The sequence below is a fragment of the Dendropsophus ebraccatus genome, chromosome 1 (genome assembly GCF_027789765.1).
Source record: "Dendropsophus ebraccatus isolate aDenEbr1 chromosome 1, aDenEbr1.pat, whole genome shotgun sequence".
NCBI classification, from domain to species: domain Eukaryota; kingdom Metazoa; phylum Chordata; class Amphibia; order Anura; family Hylidae; genus Dendropsophus; species Dendropsophus ebraccatus.
Window position 1 is genome coordinate 78,663,344 of NC_091454.1, and position 18,113 is coordinate 78,681,456.

An 18,113-nucleotide genomic window follows, 5' to 3' on the forward strand; every position below is an offset into this window, starting at 1 on the left:
GCATGGTCACAGTTTAGAGAGCAAACCAGGAAGTAATAGATACATAGGGAAGAAAAGCAAGACAGTAATGTAAGCAGGTTTACTAAAAACTGCACACTTTTTGCATACAGTATACATAGTTGCCAACATTTGAAAAAAATTTCTAGGGACACTTTGACTTTGCCATCAATGGGTGTGGCTTATTGTGTGTGTGATTTTCAAGCGGTCTGACTTGTTATTGGTGGGTTTCTACAATTTTTCTCTATATTGTTCTCATTGTATGGACCTTACAGTTAGGACAATACAAAGGGAGAGTTACAGACACCAGTATCAGGCCACCAGTATATTACAAACCCCTGTTTCAACCTTAGCTACCAGTGGCATAGACATTGGTGAAAGGAAGAGAAGGGAACAAACTCTGCTTGCTGTCAGTAATAATCAGTTTTGTGGACAGAGAAGATGACTCTCCCCATCACCCTTCTCTATGCCACTGGAAGCAGGCAGAGTTATCATCTTTTTCCACATAACTGTTTATGACTACCAGCAAGTAGCTTCAGAGATCATCTTCTTCACTCTCCCTATACCATTCTCTATGCTGCTGCCAGCCAGCAGAGTGAATAGGATGATTTATGAAGCAGCTTGCTGATAGTGATGATTAGTAATGTGCGCAGAGACCATGATTAAGATAAATGATCACAGTGCAGTTACATCTAGTGACTCACAGGAGGCATCTTCTTATTAGGCTGTTTGATGCACTGGGGTGGGTACACCAAACAGTGATAAGAAAACAGGAGCATGCAGGACCTGGGGAATAAATCCTCTCCCCAGGTGTTTTAGAATAATCACCCTTACCTCCTTAGTAAAAACAAAAAAAAGATGACAAACACATATTTACCTTGAACACAGACAGTACACTGCCATCTTCTCTTATTTCAGGCTCTTCCTTCACATCCCAAAGAGGAGCCAGGAGGAGAGAGGGGATTCTAATGGTCAGAGACAGTATTCTATCTCCAGCCAAAAGAGTAAATGACAGAGCAGTTTGCTTTTAACGATAAGGCTCATTTACAGTGCTTGTACTTAAAAATACAGCAGCCGGCCAGGGGGTGGGATTTGACGTCATAGGGGCGTAGCTTGTCGGGACATACCCAGGAAATTAATTTGTTTTACACTGTGCAAAATTGAGACTATTGGCAACTATGCTTACACCCTTTCAACTGAGCCTTTAATTGTACGGTAAGTAAATCACAAAAGCATCACTAGCACAGACCATTGTCCCCTCCATCATTCTTTATGGTGGCAACCTCACATCTATCTATAATTGTCTCACAATATGGCAGAACCAAAAATCTGAAACTAATGGTGCGTTTACACAGAGAGATTTATCTGACAGATTTTGGAAGCCAAACGCACCATGAGGCTGGGTTCACACTACGTATATTTCAGTCACTATTGTGGTCCTCATAATGCAACCAAAAAAAAGAAGTGGATTGAAAACACAGAAAGGATCTGTTCACACAATGTTGAAATTGAGTGGATGGCCGCCATATAAAAGTAAATAACTGCCATTATTTCAATAAAACAGCCATTGTTTTAAAATAACAGCAAATATTTGCCATTAAATGGCGGCCATCCACTCAATTTCAACATTGTGTGAACAGATCCTTTCTGTGTTTTCAATCCACTCCTGGTTTTGGTTGCAATATGAGGACCACAATACTGACTGAAATATACGTAGTGTGAACCCAGCCTAAGACTATAAAATCAAAAGACAGACTGATGTTCATTGTCTTTGTTCTTTGGCCCTTGCAAGCTCTACCATGAGGGACTGATTCATGCAGTCTCTTCTTTACAGTTGATGCTGAGATACGGCCGCTGCTTGAGCTCACAGATACATTTATTTAGCCTACAATCTAAGCTGCTGTTAAAAAGAGATTTCTGGGGCTGTTTACGTTAATAAACTCGCCCTGTAAAATACAAGTAATGCTTGCTCTGACTTTCCTGTGGTGATCCTCATAAAAGCCTGTTTTATCTCAGTGTTTTACCACCGCACTTGACAAAAACTTAGTTTTCAGGATTGACCTTCATTTTTTTAAAATAATGATATATTTTCATTTTTAAAAGCTTACTTCTTCTTGCCCTTTTGTCAACTACTACAACCTGAAAAGCTGTCTTTCTAACATATAGAGCTATTTAGATTGATGTCGAACATGTTGATGTGATGTAGAACATGTTGGGGCTATATTTTTCAATGGCAAAATAAACATGGTGATTCTATGTGTATTTTTCCACAAATTCTGACATGGAAATATTCAATCATTTGTTGGTATCTTTATTTAGAATATGCAATAAGAAACTCATTAAGTCATACCATAGCATTAATGAATAGCATAAAGAGAACATTGCATTGTAAACGTGTCATGATATAGTAGTGATTCCAGTAATATAGCCGTATTAACCAAGGCTTTTGTGTAAAATTGTATGTACACTCATTGTGTCAAACTAGATAACACAGAGACTATTAGAAAATCACTGAGCAGCTGCACAGGATAAGTGCTAGTTCAGAAATAACACATTCTGGTAGCCTTGTCATTTCATCCCATAAATGCACGATGGGATAAAAATATAAGAAGACAGAGGTGAGTGCTATGCTTTCAAGGGGTATAGCTGAGAAAACCATAGTATCCAGCAGAATACTAGAGGAATTTTCACTGTAACCTTTTGAAATTTGAAAGTGAAACTCAAGAGAAAAACAGGTACTTGTTTATTAGAGAGAGATAGAGACAATAAAAGTACATTTTTCATTAATTCTGTTGGCTACACAAAGCCAAACATGTTTGGGCCTTTGCCTAGCAATAATTGTAATAATAGATGACCCTGGGCGTACAGGTATGTCCAGGATCGTCTACGGGTGTTCAGAGCGGGGCCTGCTAATTAAGTAATCAGATGCAGCTGTCAAAGTTGATAGCTGCATCTGATTACTTGCTGTAAGCCATCCCTGGTGTCTAGTGGGGTGGGTTGCCCCACACTACAGAATGCACACTACGGAACGCGGGTGGATCGACCCTCATGCTGGCGCCCATCTCCGCCTGTGCCATAGAGCCCATTCTGCCTGACCATTGAATGGAGTCTATGCCACAAGCGGAGATGTTCGCGGCCGCGAGCGAGGTGAGCTGCAGAATCCACGGCGGGTGATCTGCCTGCATTCCATGGAGTGCACATCCCCTTAAAAGAGAATTTATTAGCTTATACTCAAGGACTGATAATGATAAGTGTAAATGAGACTTCACTACTTGCTCATGGAAACACTTGTAAAATCGAATTTGGTAGGTGCAAGTGTCCAGGAGGGGAGGCTAAGCCAAAGTGCTTGCATCCTCACTATTCACTGCTAAATTGATATCTAGAGCTTGGCTTCCAGAAGCTTCCAGTAATTAATATTACTCTAGCAGGAGAAGAAGGGGTAAGGAGTGAGGAGGCAAGCAATGCTGTGGCATTTAAGCAACTAGGCCCCGCCTTCCGGACATTTCAGCTCCCACCAACTTTTGTTAAGCATTCCCAGGAGTACACAGTGCAACACTGGTACGTCGGACTTACCTTTACTGTCATCAGTCCAACAGAGTCTATTAAACTATTCTCTGTACTACAATGCAAACTAATAGCAAAGTTTACAGATTAGTTGTTATAGTAACAGCAAGTCATCATTATAATTGATGTACATAACTCTCCAGGCAGCAATATTCAAAGTGAATACTAATTTAATATCATACATAAAGTGTTTCTTTTAGTTATGACTCTTCATCACTGTGTGAAAGTTATTATGGTCATAACAACAGCAACATCATCTACATCTTTTACATCATTTCTCATAAATATTTTACAAAGAATTTATACCAAAAGGCCAAGAATCCATTATTTCTTCTAGATGACACTCATTTACTGGCCATTAAAATGCAAATACATCTATGGTTCCTAAATCAGGAAAATTAACATTAACAGTAGGATGATTGATTAAAGGTCACACAGACTGTATAACTTAATTTCCCAGATAATGATTTTGTTTGGGGTTTCTCCAGATTGTTAGGGATTCATAATTGATTGTATATGTGGAAATATGAATAATAATGTATTTTCTTAAATTTTGATATTTTTTTTTATGTAGGCAGCTGAAGAAGGTACATGGATTGTACTCCAAAACTGCCACTTGGCCATTAGTTGGCTTGCAGACCTTGAACAAATCTGTGAAGAGTTTATTACAGATCCAGAAAAGGCAAAACCCAGCTTTCGCTTGTGGCTGACCAGTTATCCTTCACAAAGTTTTCCTGTATCTGTGCTGCAAAATGGAATAAAAATGACCAATGAAGCCCCAAAGGGATTAAGAGCAAACTTGTTAAAGTCATACCTCAGCGATCCCATTTGTAATCCGACTTTCTTTAATGGCTGCAACAAACCACAGGTAGGTTACCTTTACTGTGTCACTGCACTGAACAAGCTCATTAGAATCTAGGCCAAGAATTCACAGAGCTTGACTAAACCAGGGGACAACTGAAGTTAAAACCAGTGAAAACATAGTTTTCGCTAAAACTAATAATGTTTGCATAATTCTTCTCTTTTACTCCAAGTAAAATGGAACTTTATAGTCTTTTAATAATAATTCACAAGTATTTAGCATCCAATGGCTCAAATACAGGGAGCTGAGTGCAGCACTGGTATGTCTGCCTTACATTTACTGTCATCAGTCCGACATTTATTTCTAATATATGCTGACAGACTTCCCCTAAACTATTCTCTGTACTACAATGCAAACGTATACCAATCTCAATTTATTAATAAGGGTTTTTTTGTATTTTGTTTTGCTGCATTAAACGGAACACTACTGCTAACAATTTTTTATTTTAACCTTTTTCAATTACATCAGTCAGAAATGGTCTCCACTAAATTAAATTTATTGGGTTATTTAATTAGTGCTTCTTAATAAATCTCAATGGCCAATTCGACTATACCTCTGTATCAGCTAAAGGAACGTTCATTTTTTTTTTTACTATTGATTTGCAGGCACCGTTGGCTGTGCCCGCAAATCAATTAGCCATTCACTTCAATGTAATGTGTGTCCACCGCTCAAGCCATATTAAAATACTGAGATGCATAGAAAAAGAAAACAAGTCCAACACTCACTCACATTTAACACCCACAGTGGGTGACACATAGGCTCAGGCATAGAAGGGGGAAAGGGGAAGGTGTCAAGTGGGAACATTCAGGAGTGGCAATGAACGTTTCACGCTATACAGCACCTTGTCAAGTCAGGAACATTCCCCCTTCCATGACTGAGCCTATGTGTCCAGAATAAATTTTCCAATGCAGTTGTTATATAGTGAGTGCTGGACTTGTTTTCTCTTTCTATGCATTGGATTTTAATGGATGTCTTCTTTGAAGTTGTCTGTGCACCACTAAATCCACAGAAAGACATTCTAGTTTGGCTATACACCTATCCATAGCCCCATATGTGTAAATTGAGAGTAGTGTTGGCTATTTTTCTACAGCATTACAATAAAATACTAAGTTTTTAGTACATATCTAGCATATCAGAATAAGCAGGTAAGGCCCATATTAAATACACAGGAAGAGAAGACTAACACAAGAAACATGAGGATTGTTTTACGTTCCATCATCAAACTGTCAACAGAAATGATAGTTCTTAGATTTGGGGAGATTCTGTTTGCTGCTTTGCTGGGGAATCTCTTGACATGAATGTCAACAAAAATCCTGTCACATCAGTGAGATTTTTCATCTTGCAGTTTATTTTGTTGTATGTTTTCTGCAGTGTAACCTTGTCGTGCTTGAAAGATAGTTGAACTATTGCAAAAATATCCTGCACTGTGTAATGATTTGTTCAATATGTCAGTGTTCAAGTTTCATAACAGCACAATGTGAATGACGTTCCATTTGTCACTTCAGGCAGTACAGAGAAGTATACATGTGCTACTGAATGTTTTCTTACTGTATTGTTTACATACAGAATACATATATTAACATTGAAACTTTTATATTTGTTCAAAATCCAACATAAACTGTAAGGATTCTGGAACTGGAAGCTACCAAGTTCCCTCCCACATGATTAGATACCAGTCACACTATGCCCCGTTAAGAAAAGTGATTCTAATAGAGCCAGAGATCGGGAGTGTGGTCCCACCTTTATTTACATGGTCCACTGCCGATGCTTGTTACAATAAGGTGTAAATAAGGGGACCTAGTGCACTGGGAGCATTTCTATAGCCCTCAAGGCACTGATCTGTGATCCTGCCTGATCTGCCCTCCTTTCTTCTTATGAATATACTTAATAGTGGTCTGCAGTGACATAACTCTCTGTCCCCTCTTACTGCAGAGCACCATTATGAACATTCATAAGGAACAGTAGTGGATTATAATAGGGGCGTTTTGGGCGGCAGCCCGGGGCCCTGAGCTCCTGGGGGGCCCATGACCACCCAAAAAGACTTATACTTTCAATGGTGTACTGTCTCCTGGCTACACTTCTGCCATGATTTGCAAAAAAAAATATGGCAATTTTGCACAAATCAGGACATCATGACATTATCTATCCTGTACTATGAACGCCAGGCTAGTGCTTCCATAGTTACAGTGGGGTGGGAGGGCCCAGGCTTGGTGAACAGCCCGGGGCCTATGGTAAAGTTAATCCGCCCCTGAGAAGTATGCTGGAGGAGCCGAAGGGTGGTTCGATGCACTGAGGGCTACAGGACCACATCCATTGCACCAAACTACCTAATTTATGTACTAAGAAAAAGAAAGATTCATCATAAAATCATCCCCAATCTCCACAGATGCCATTCTGATAGCTCCCAGTTCCCACTGCTCTTTTTTTCTGCTCCTCTGATGTGCTGTGCCTGAAGGAAACGCCTGTAGTTGGGTCGCTACTGTGGCCAGAAACTATGGATGTCAAAGTGGTATTCTCAGTTATCCACTGGATAAGATATAACTTGCAGATTAGTGCGGGTCTGAACATTGGGGCCCTCGCAAATCTTAAGAACAGAGCAAAATTGCCGCCCTGAATGAAAGGACTAGGCCACACAAGTGCAGCCAATGCTCCATTATTTCTTTTGGCAATGTTTGGAAAACCCATAGAAGGTGAATGGGGTGGTGGCTACACATGAATAAGGGGTAACCTGAATGAATGTCAAGATAACATCCATATGAATGCCCCGACCCAAGTTTTCTTAGCAAAAGCTCAAAGCATTATATCTCCTTCCCTGGCTTACCTTCTTTGCATAGCATATGCTCATGATAAGCCACACATATGCACCCAGCTGTCCACATGATGTAAAACAATATTCAATTAATCAGATCAAGTTACTATCTATCTCCCAGTCATTCAGTCCTGATGCTTACATACCCCATTGTAGGTGCTTTATGCAGTGGACAAGGATGAGCACTCTTTATAGTCTGCAACTTATGCATCCCAATATGCAGCAGGCTACCATGCATTGCCATGGGTGTTCTAACACCTTTTTGTTATACCCAGCATTAACTATAGGTGTGCATTAACACGTACAGGATCCGCAGCAGATCTGCAGCAGATTGGATGGTGCAAATTTAATGCTGTGTTCATTTATTTAGATCTGCTGTGGATCCACTGCATATCCGCAGCATAAAATCCATTGCGATACGGTGTGTGTGAAGCTACCCTAACAGTTATTTTCTCCCCTTGAGTCATATAAAGAGCTTTGGGGGCCTATAACCCTAAATCCAATTCACTGCTCATTACACAGCCAGATAATCATTTAGCAAGGGCTGCACAGACATTGTTAGCGATGTCCATGCAGCCCTTAACTAAACAATTTATACATTACCTGTCCATGCTCCCGGTCTTCTCCTGTGCTCTGCATGCATCCCATCCCGGTCCCATGGCTGCAGCTTCAGTGCGGACAGGTAATGTTTTAATTGTTTGTTCCGTTGTCGGCTGCACATCACTATTACACATAGTGATACATAGTCAGTGGCCAACGATTTTAGGTCTGGACCTAACAAAACAATCAGCCAATGTTTGTTTCATCGGCTGATCGTTGTCTTTATTGCACAGAGCGATAATCGGCCGGATTCAGTTAATTATTGCTTCATGTAATAGTGCCCTAACTGTTCAATTGTTATCTTATAAATTGAACCCTTTGACAGGTGCTACATCAGGGGGTTTAGTGTTGTGTCTTATCAGAGTGTGTATATGTTTAATTACTGGACCCAGAAGTATCATAAGCTGGATGATCAGCTGCAAAGAAGATTCACAGACTGGCTGGTCACAGTCACATTGTAAGCTGTAGAGCTCTGCAGGTCTCTTCCATGTTTTCCAGAGCTAGTGATTAGAGATAAGCGAACCTTGAGCACACACATATATATATATATATATATATATATATATATATATATATATATATATATATGTAGTTACCTTGCCCTGTTCGGGTCTTTCTGGTCTTCAGCTGTTTGCTTCTGAGCAAACTGTATGTCAGAAGTGTTACATTCTATACAAAAGCAATGTAACACAAAAGCAACTGTTCCTAGATGGAAAGGTGATTTTTTTTCTCTTATTTTTAACCACATTTAGCTAAAACTGTCCTGTCTGCCTTATATCAATAAATGTGATTTAATTTGACAAGAGGTGTTCTTGCCTTTGTCAAACAATCACAGCCAATTCTTCCTGTAAGTGAGCAAACAGCAGGAACTGCATTAGAAGAATTAAGAGTGGGAAATAGGAATGACTGGAGGAGATTGCATTATGTCCAGAAGTGATCAGGATAACCTCCACCTATAGGGAGGTGTCCATCTAAATTTAGCAAAATAGGTTAAAAAAAAAAAAAAGCAATAAATTGATTTATTGGACAGATAGATTCATTTTTATGCAATTGCTTTTAAATTAAGGTTTCTGTCACACTAGGATGTTTCAAATTGCACCCTATTAGAGATGTTGTCTGAGAATTAAAACTAGCTTTACCTAACTAAATAATCCCTTGATTTAAATGTCTTTCTGTCACATTACATTGCTGTGAGAGAGATGAATAGTACGATACATTTTCTAAATAGAGTATGGCAATACTGGCTGTAAATGAACAGAATGTGCTTGAGTTGGATATGTAATGCACATCTTGTCCTTGGCTGTCATTGTCCATCTAGCTATGTTTGGACCACTTAGCAACAATTCCGCACTCGACTCTCACTCTTTATTTTTAACTGCTTAAAGAGCTTTCTGTGGGAGTTTGTATGACATGTACTGCAGTCATTGCATGCTACAGCAGATATATTATGTATCTACCACACATTGAAATAGACTTGAATCGATCTGTTTAAATATTGTTATTTTATATTCATAGGAAGTATAGTGATGAGCGAACATGCTCGTCCGAACTTGGTACTCGATTGAGTATTAGGGTACTCGATGGTACTCGTTACTTGGACGAGCATCTCGCAATACTCGAGGAAATCTCATCATCCGTTTCCTGTAAGTTTGGGCGCTATTTCTCAGCCAATAAACATGCAGGAGACTCTTTGGTACATCCTGCGATCACGTGGGACCCATACATGTCGATAGCAGCGATTGGTTGGCCAGATCAGATGACCCCGCCATACAAAAATTGCGGCCGCCGAGGCTCGGCTCACATGCATGCTGGAAGAGATTAGGGACAGAGCTGCTGCTGGTGAGGGAGAGCATTAGGGAGGGTATTAGCGTTCCAGTAGGCAGGGAATATTAGCGAAACAACCAAAGGGCTATAAATAGTTTTTGAATTGTATTACTATAGGCTGGGACTTGCAGTGCAGCTATCATGATTTTAGCAGCACACTGTGGCAATCAGCTGCTGGAAGAAAGGGGACATTAAGTGTTGCATACAGACCCCTAAGAAGTGCTCAGTACTCTTTTATTATTTTGTGGCTGGTGGTGCTGCTGACGTACATTGTATTGCTGTGATTTGTAGTACACCTGCATAGAACTGCACTCCTCATTATAAGGGGGTGTCACAGGGTGTATTGGTGCAGCCACCACCAGATTGTATACCACAGCCCCTCAAAAACTAGTGGGACCACTAGTATATTTTCTGATTTCTGTCTTTCTTACTAAAGCCATATTTAAGTTCACTACTGCTTGCAAAGTGTAAAGGGGGTGTCATAGAGTGTATAGGCAGTGGCGTAGCTATCATGGAGGCAGGGAAGATAGTTTCTATGGGGCCCTGGCAAAGCATGGCCTGTCTTCCCTGTCTCTATGGTGCTATAGCACTGTCAGTACTGTCCGACCCCCCCTCCCTCCTCTTCTCCTAACCAACACACACACTGTTCGCCAGCGACCTGAAGGGAGCAGCGGCAATCCCCCCTCAAGTCCCCGCACCTCCCTCGGACACATTGTCCGACAGCCGCTGGCAGGGATGTCCCCTCTCCTTAGTTGCTGGTATGTCCGTTAAGCCCCACCCCCATCGCGGCAAGCCCTGCCCCCTGAGCGCACCGCGGGTGATATTTTAACTCACTGGGCAGAGTGCAGAGGGCCTGAGGAGAGAGCCATGGACAGCAGAAAGGATGGTAACTATCTGTGCCAGCTAGAGGTCACACATCTACCCTGGCATCCTGTATAATGGGGTCACCCAGCTTCCCAGGCATCCTGTATAATGGGGTCACCCAGCTTCCCAGGCATCCTGTACATTGGGGTCACACAGCAACCCTGGCATCCTGTATAATGGGGTCACACAGTTTCCCTAGCATCCTGTATAATGGGGTCACACAGCTTTCTTTGCATCCTGTATAATGCGGTCACCAGCTTTCCAGGCATTCTGTATAATAGGGGTCACTCACCTTCCCTGGCATCCTGTATAATGGGGTCACACAGCTACCCTGGCATCCTGTATAATGGGGTCACTCAACTTCCCTGGCATCCTGTATAATGGGGTCACACAGCTTTCCAGGCATCCTGTATAATGGGCTCACACAGCTTTCTTTGCATCCTGTATAATGGGGTCACCAGCTTTCCAGGCATCTTGTATAATGGGGTCACACAGCTTTCATTGCATCCTGTATAATAGGGTCACCCAGCTTCCCTGGTATCCTGTATAATGGGGTCACCCAGCTTTCCTAGCATCCTGTATAATGGGGTCACTCAGCTTTCCTTGCATCCTGTATGATGGGGTCACTCAGCTTCCCTAGCATCCTGTATATTGGGGTCACTCATCTTTCCCAGCATCCTGTATAATGGGGTCACTCAGCTTTACTTGCATCCTGTATAATGGGGTTGCTCAGCTTTCCTTGCATCCTATATAATGGCGTCATTCAGCTTTCCAGGCATCCTGTATAATGGGGTCACTAAGCTTTCCTTGCATCCTGTATAATGGGGTCACTCAGCTTCCCTAGCATCCTGTATAATGGGGTCAATTAGCTTTCCTAGCATCTTGTATAGTAGTAAGTATAATGGCGGTCACCCAGCTTTCCTAGCATCTTGTATAGTAGTCAGTATAATGGAGGTCACCCAGCTTTCCCAGCATCTTGTATAGTAGTCATTATAATGGTGGTCACCCAGCTTTCCTAGCTTCTTGTATATTATTCAGTATAATTGAGGTCACCCAGCTTTCCTAGCATTTTTTATAGTAGTCAGTATAATGGCGGTCACCCAGCTTTCCCAGCATCTTGTTTAGTAGTTGGTATATGGAGGTCACCCAGCTTTCCTAGCAACTTGTATAGTAGTCAGTATAATGGAGGTCACCCTGACTGAGAGCAGTCCCCAGTGTCAAACATCCCCCACCCCACCCCTGGACTCAGAGCAGCCTGCAACTCCTCTCCCCCAACCCCAGGACACAGCATCTGAGAGCAGCCGAAGGGGGGACAGCACCATATCACTGGGACAGGTGAGCATGTTGGGGGGTCCTATACAGTTTTTTGCTATGCCCCTGTGTATAGGTGCAGCCACCAACAGATTGTATCCCATAGCCCCCCAAAAACTAGTGGGACCACTAGTATATTATCTGATTTCTATTTTTCTTACTCAAGGCATATCTAAGCTACATACTGTGCAGTGCCCATAAAATGGTGAACCCCAGGGGTAAGTGTTGAGGACAGGGACGAGGGCGTGGGGTTCCAAGCGATGCAGTTGGCAGAGGCCATGGTTCAGGGCAGGGTGACACAGCAGCACCCGTTGAGGAGGTAGCAGTGGCACACAGCAGACATTCACTTGCTAGCTTCTTTGCCCAACTTACAGGGTCTCATGGTAGACCGATATTGAAACTGTAGCAGTGTGAACAGGTGCTGACGCGGATAGCGGATAATGTGTCCAGTAACTTATCCACCACCCAGTCTTCCATGCAGTCCACCCCGCTACCCAAGGGAGTGGAACCCTTGCTCCGTTAGCTCAGCCTCCTTCCCCACAACCTAGCCCCTCCAAGGAAAGAAGGGATTCAGATCCACCACCACCACCATGCTCCCAGGAACTCTTTTCTGGACCCTTCCCTGAGTCTGAGCACATTTATTACAAATTTATTACAAAATCATAACAAAGACTGCACAGTGTTTTGCTCATTCTGGAAAGATGAAGCTCAGTGATACACAACTCTGGAAATTGTCCAAAGGTTGCAGCGATATCTTTCTTCTTAAGAGTGGATTATTGGTTTTGTCTGCCCATTCCCTACCACAGGGCCTGCAGATCCTTTCACTGCAAGGAGATACATACTGCTCTGGCTAGAAAGGGGCAGAACATGTCAGAAAATTGCCTTTCAAAAACAGGGGAAATAAAATGAAGGAAGCTGACCTTGCCCATCTTTCCAAATGAAATACGAGAAGGATCTTCACATAAACATGCACAAACGTGTTTCTTTTATTACCAAATAGTGCTACAATGAACAATGCAAACTTTGCTTTCTAATTCTGTGTTTGTTTGTCTCTCTCTCTCTCACTCTTTTTTTGTACAATTTAGAAACCAAGTGGTAAACTTTTGTCAGTATTCTGTTCTTAAAGGGGTAGTGCACCCCAAAAAATTTTCTTTCAAATCAACTGCTGCCATGAAGTGCCAGAGATTTGTAATTTACTTCTATTAAAAAATCTCAAGCCTTCCAGTACTTATCAGCTGCTGTATGCCCAACAGGAAGTGGTATTATTTCCAGTCTGGAGAGCAGGAGAGGTTTTCTAGTTGGATTTGCTCCTTCTCTGGACAGTTCCTGATATGGACAGAGGAGGCAACAGAGAGCACTGTGTCAGACAGGAAAGAAAACACCACTTCCTGCTGGACACACAGCAGCTGATAAGTACTGGAAGGCTTGAGATTTTTTAATAGAAGTAAATTACAAATCTCTGGCACTTCATGGCAGCAGTTGATTTGAAAGAAAAAAATTTTTGGTGCACTACCCCTTTAAGTGTGTGTCTGTATACAGACCTGTGTTTGTCTGCTGGCATAAAATGATTACAAAACAAAAGAGGAAAAAGGAAAAAAAAATCAGACCCTGCTCAAACTAAAGAAACAAATGACAATTCTAGTTGTTGGGCAGCACATAATTAGTAAGGCAGGATGATCCCTTTGCATGAGACAATTGCCAGATCCTCAAGGAATTAAAACCAGGATGCCTAAGGGTGCATTTACACAGAAAGATTTATCTGACAGATTTTGGAAGCCAAAGCCAGGAATGGATTTAAAAAGAGGATAGATCCCAGTCTTTCCTTTATGAACAGATCCCTGTTTATAGTCTGCTCCTGGCTTTGGCTTCAAAGATCTGTCAGATAAATCTGTCTGTGTAAACGCACCATGAGCCACATCAGTTCTGCAGTTATGTTAAGTATTGTGATCCATTATATATTTAATGCTTATTAACTCTTGGCTTATTGATAATCACAAGTGAACTTCAGCTGCATGCGATAAGATATGGCTCACACAATTTCAATCAAACATGATGTGCAAAACTATACGCAGAAATGATGGGTGATACAGTAGCTAGACTTTAAAAGTTAGCTTGTCAGTAGTTTCTTTAAATAAACTTGACATTAAACAGTCACAGCACTATGGCCCTATTATTGGGATTAGATGGCATCTTAGTACTTATGAGATTAAGTGCATTGAATGGCACTTCTCAGATTATATATATGCATGATAGTGACTGTGTAAACAGTCATAGGATAATAGCCTGCATATAAATAGGTACTTGTAATGAGAAATATTCATACATAACCTCTACAAGAAACCAAGAGACAGGGTGGTTTTTAAATTATCTTCAGATTTTCTCAGTAGTATTACTATATTACAATAAAAATAAAAGTTAAGTTTTAATTAATTATAGGAAACTAGTAAATTGGTCCTCATTGTTGTTTTTGGCAAAATTTAATAAAAAGTAAATTAACTCCCCAGCTACTGTATCGTGCATGAATGTTTATTATGTACAATCTCCAACCAGTCTAAATAATAAAAACATTTAGACAGACCAACAAAAACCGACCAGACTCTCTTAGCAAAATGTTTACGGCTAGAATGGTTGCAGTGCTGCCTCCTGATTCTGCTTACTCTGTGACAGCCTCCTCCCTCTGTCTGCTATGGAATTTCAGATAGGGACAAAGGAAGCAGAAAGAGACGACCAACTGCTGGACTGCTGGAAGAAACCAGAAGAGGTGCTATGAAATTTAGCCTGTGTTTCCCTATGTACTGATATTTATACATTTAATTAAATGTATTGCTATATCCAGCATGATTGTTGTCTTGCAGGTCTGTACGGTCAGCTCATTAAAACGATGTCCCAATGTGATGATAATAAAACAGGTGGAAGTCAGCAGGAGAGGTCACAATAGGCAGGACGGTATTCATGACAGCCATTCAGCATTTGTGACGGAACTGTCTTATACAGCAGGCTGGGACTTTCCTGAGATCTGTGCTGCCCTGGCTATAAAATTCTAAAGGAACAAAATGTAGTGTTATATTAATCTGAATTGATGTTTCTGCCTAGGGTAAAAAGACACATCCAAAGTAAAATATGAGATCACCTCATTGACATCATTTAGAATGAATAAGGTTGCCCCAGTACTACACTGGAGACAGATCTTCCCCATCTTATTCGTGTTTGTTTTGACAATCCCATAAAAGTAAAGTGTATAAATGGTGTGATATTGGGCTGCTCATTAGGCGCTCATCATACAGCTTTGTGCTTCCCAGCTGATAAAGACGGATATTTCACAGTAATGAGCGCACTGCTTTGACTTCTTGCTTAATTAAGAAATATTTTCTTCTGTTTGGGCTGTTCATATGAGGATTATTGTTCTGCCTCAAACCTCTCTTCTAACCTTGGAAAGATATCTATCATGCATTACCTCAGGATAGGAAAAATAAAATGGGAAACTTGAACACGCGACTGACAAGACAGGTTGCTATGGTTACCTAAGCTTTTTTTTTTTTACTTTTCCATTTGCAGTTGCAAACCACTTGAAAAGTGTCATATCTGAATGAATATTATATCAAAGCTATTATGCTTCCTCCCGATGAATAACAGACTTCCTGATTAACAATGTGTACTCATTTACAATTTCCAGGTCATCTCCGTGTTTACTGGGGAAACATCTTGCTGACACTGTGAAGGTCAAGATATAGAAATTTAAGTTTTCAGCTTTAATAACCAATAGACATATTTCACTGCTACTATGAAGACTAGAATATGATTTGTGTATGTTGTGTATGTAGGTAATTTGGTAGATAGTGTATGGGTGGAAGTGTTTACTTGGAATCTTGATAGTGTTTACATATTACAAATCTGTTATTTCCTTGTGGCTAGTATATGGCAGTGGCAGATAGTAAATGTTGTTTATGGGTCCATGCACACATCAGAGAGGCACGTGAGGCATAGCATCTAACCTAAAACCAATACACAGTTCCTGTGACATACAAAACTACGGTACAGTATGGACCCATTGCAGGCCATGTACAGATTTATAATATAGCTTCCAACAGGTGTACGAGAGATGAAAGGCTGCACTCACACGTCCTATAAAATTGATCAACAACCACAGATAATCCACAGCAATCACATGATCCGTGCAGCGACCCGCATTGCATGGATCGCAGCACGGATCCCCCCCCCCCCTGCCACCCAGCTGCAGAGATGACAGAAAGCATGATGTGCTCTCCTGTCATCGCATCTATTACTCACCTATTCCCCTGTGCTGACTGGCATACATGTTCACCAGAAGTGCCCAGGACTACGATGCCTTCTTCTCCCAGCAGCATTGTCCAGGCCACTTCTGGTGAGTGCTTGTAGCCAGTCTGCACAGGGGAATAGGTGAGTAGCAGATGTGATGACAGGAGTGCACATCATGCTCTCCTGTCATCTCTGCAGCCTGGAGGATCGGTGCGGAGGGGGGTGTCTGGCTAGGGGATCCGTGCCGCGATCCTCTGGATCGCAGCATGGATCATGTCAATGAGCCCCAAGGATGTAATTATGTTTTTTGTGCTTAGCTTTCCGGAATACTCTTCTTCTTGCTTCCAACTCTAAGGGCCCTATTACACTGAAAGATTATCAGGCAATAAAATCGAAATATTGTTTGAAATGAAACAATAATCTTTCCGTGTGCATGAATCTAATGATCAAACGCTAAAAAAAATTGTTCCTATGTGATCACATTTTTTCAGATGACTATAAAATCATTGTTAATCTTTCACTAATTGATTGCTAATCTTTTGGTGTATGTACACATTGTTAGTTATTATGATGGATCGTATACTAGAGTATATAAATGATAGTTACAATCATAATTACAATTTTAATTATAAATGACGATTGTTCCATGTATTATGGTGAACAATTTTAGGTTGTTCCCAAAATAGTTTTTTTTTTTAATTGTTTATCGTTAATCAAAGAAAATGTTTTTTTTTCTGTAATAAGGTGATGTCAGACATTTATGCCTATACGGTGGCATGCATTGCATACTTTCATCGGAGGTGTCCATAGCCATTTTACCCATTTATCTGCTTTGTACACTGCAAGCAGTGTTAGTCAAAGTTCTTTGCCAGGCCTGATATGTACAACTTGTTCTCTATTTATATAGCACAACACTCTGCTTTTAGACTTTGAAAAACGTGCATAAAAAGCCCAAATAACACTTCTTTTATAGGACAGAATTAAAATGTCTTAGGTATTTTCATAATACAATTCTTGTTTTTACAAATGTTGAAGAATTTTCAAACATGGTGTAAAGTGAAACTGGCTCAGTTACTGGTAGCAACCAATCAGATTCCACCTTTAATTTTCCAAAGAGTCTGTGAGGAATGAAAAGTGGAACATGATTGGTTGCTAGGGGCAACTGAGCCTGTTTCATTTTACACCATGTTTGATAACTCTCCTCCATAGTGTGTAACACAGACAAAAGAAACCAAAGAAAGGCAATAATGTGACACCGATTGAAGGCTCACCTGATCGGGTTGTGTACAGCCACTACCACTTCAGCAAATATATGTGAGTAGAGTGAAGTAAAGATACCAGCCGTAGCTCCACAGTAGTACATCCACGCATGGGGGGATGTCAGGACAATCCAAACTTCAAAAACACATCAACCATAAGCACAGATTTTGTATCCAATGGGGTAAATTTATTTAATAGTCAAATAATTATAAACGCGTTTCAAGGCACACTATCTCTTCCTTAGATGAGAATGGACAAAAAGTTAGTAGTGTGGAAGACCTAGCATGCTGCTCACACCTCCATCTGCAGTAGCCTGTAGATGGAGGTCTCCCACCTTGGCCGCTGAATAGCTGAGCTGCCTTGAGACGTCACGTCTCAAGTCGCAGCTCACACCAGGAAGTGGCCACGGGATGGGAGAATGGGGCGGTGCGATCTGGGACCCATTGATGGAACCAGGGAGGTAAGTGACCGGCGCCTTATATATCCATCCCCTCCCCGACCATGGACTAAAAGTACTGCTAGCCCGGAGTACCCCTTTAACAAATCTCCCCCATAGTGTATATATGTTGTAAAATATAGCAGCTATACCACTGCTTTTAGAGCAGAGAGGTGGTCAATAACTAAGACAACAAACTGTCAATATAGGGAGAAATACAAACAACCCTACAAGTATAATTATAATAGATGGGATGGTAATACCCCTTTAAATGTATGCTTACTTATACCCCACCATTCTAAAGACCTTTG

At 41.1% G+C, this 18,113-nt stretch overlaps 1 protein-coding gene across 1 annotated transcript in view; it reads left to right on the forward strand.

Moving 5' to 3' along the window:
* Nucleotides 1–18,113, forward strand: part of LOC138783023 (dynein axonemal heavy chain 3-like) — an 877,176-nt gene that overhangs the window by 827,305 nt on the left and 31,758 nt on the right. The window contains exon 70 of the mRNA XM_069957145.1: nucleotides 4,136–4,429. Coding sequence (XP_069813246.1) covers nucleotides 4,136–4,429 — 294 coding nt within the window. The remainder of the gene's footprint in view (nucleotides 1–4,135; nucleotides 4,430–18,113) is intronic.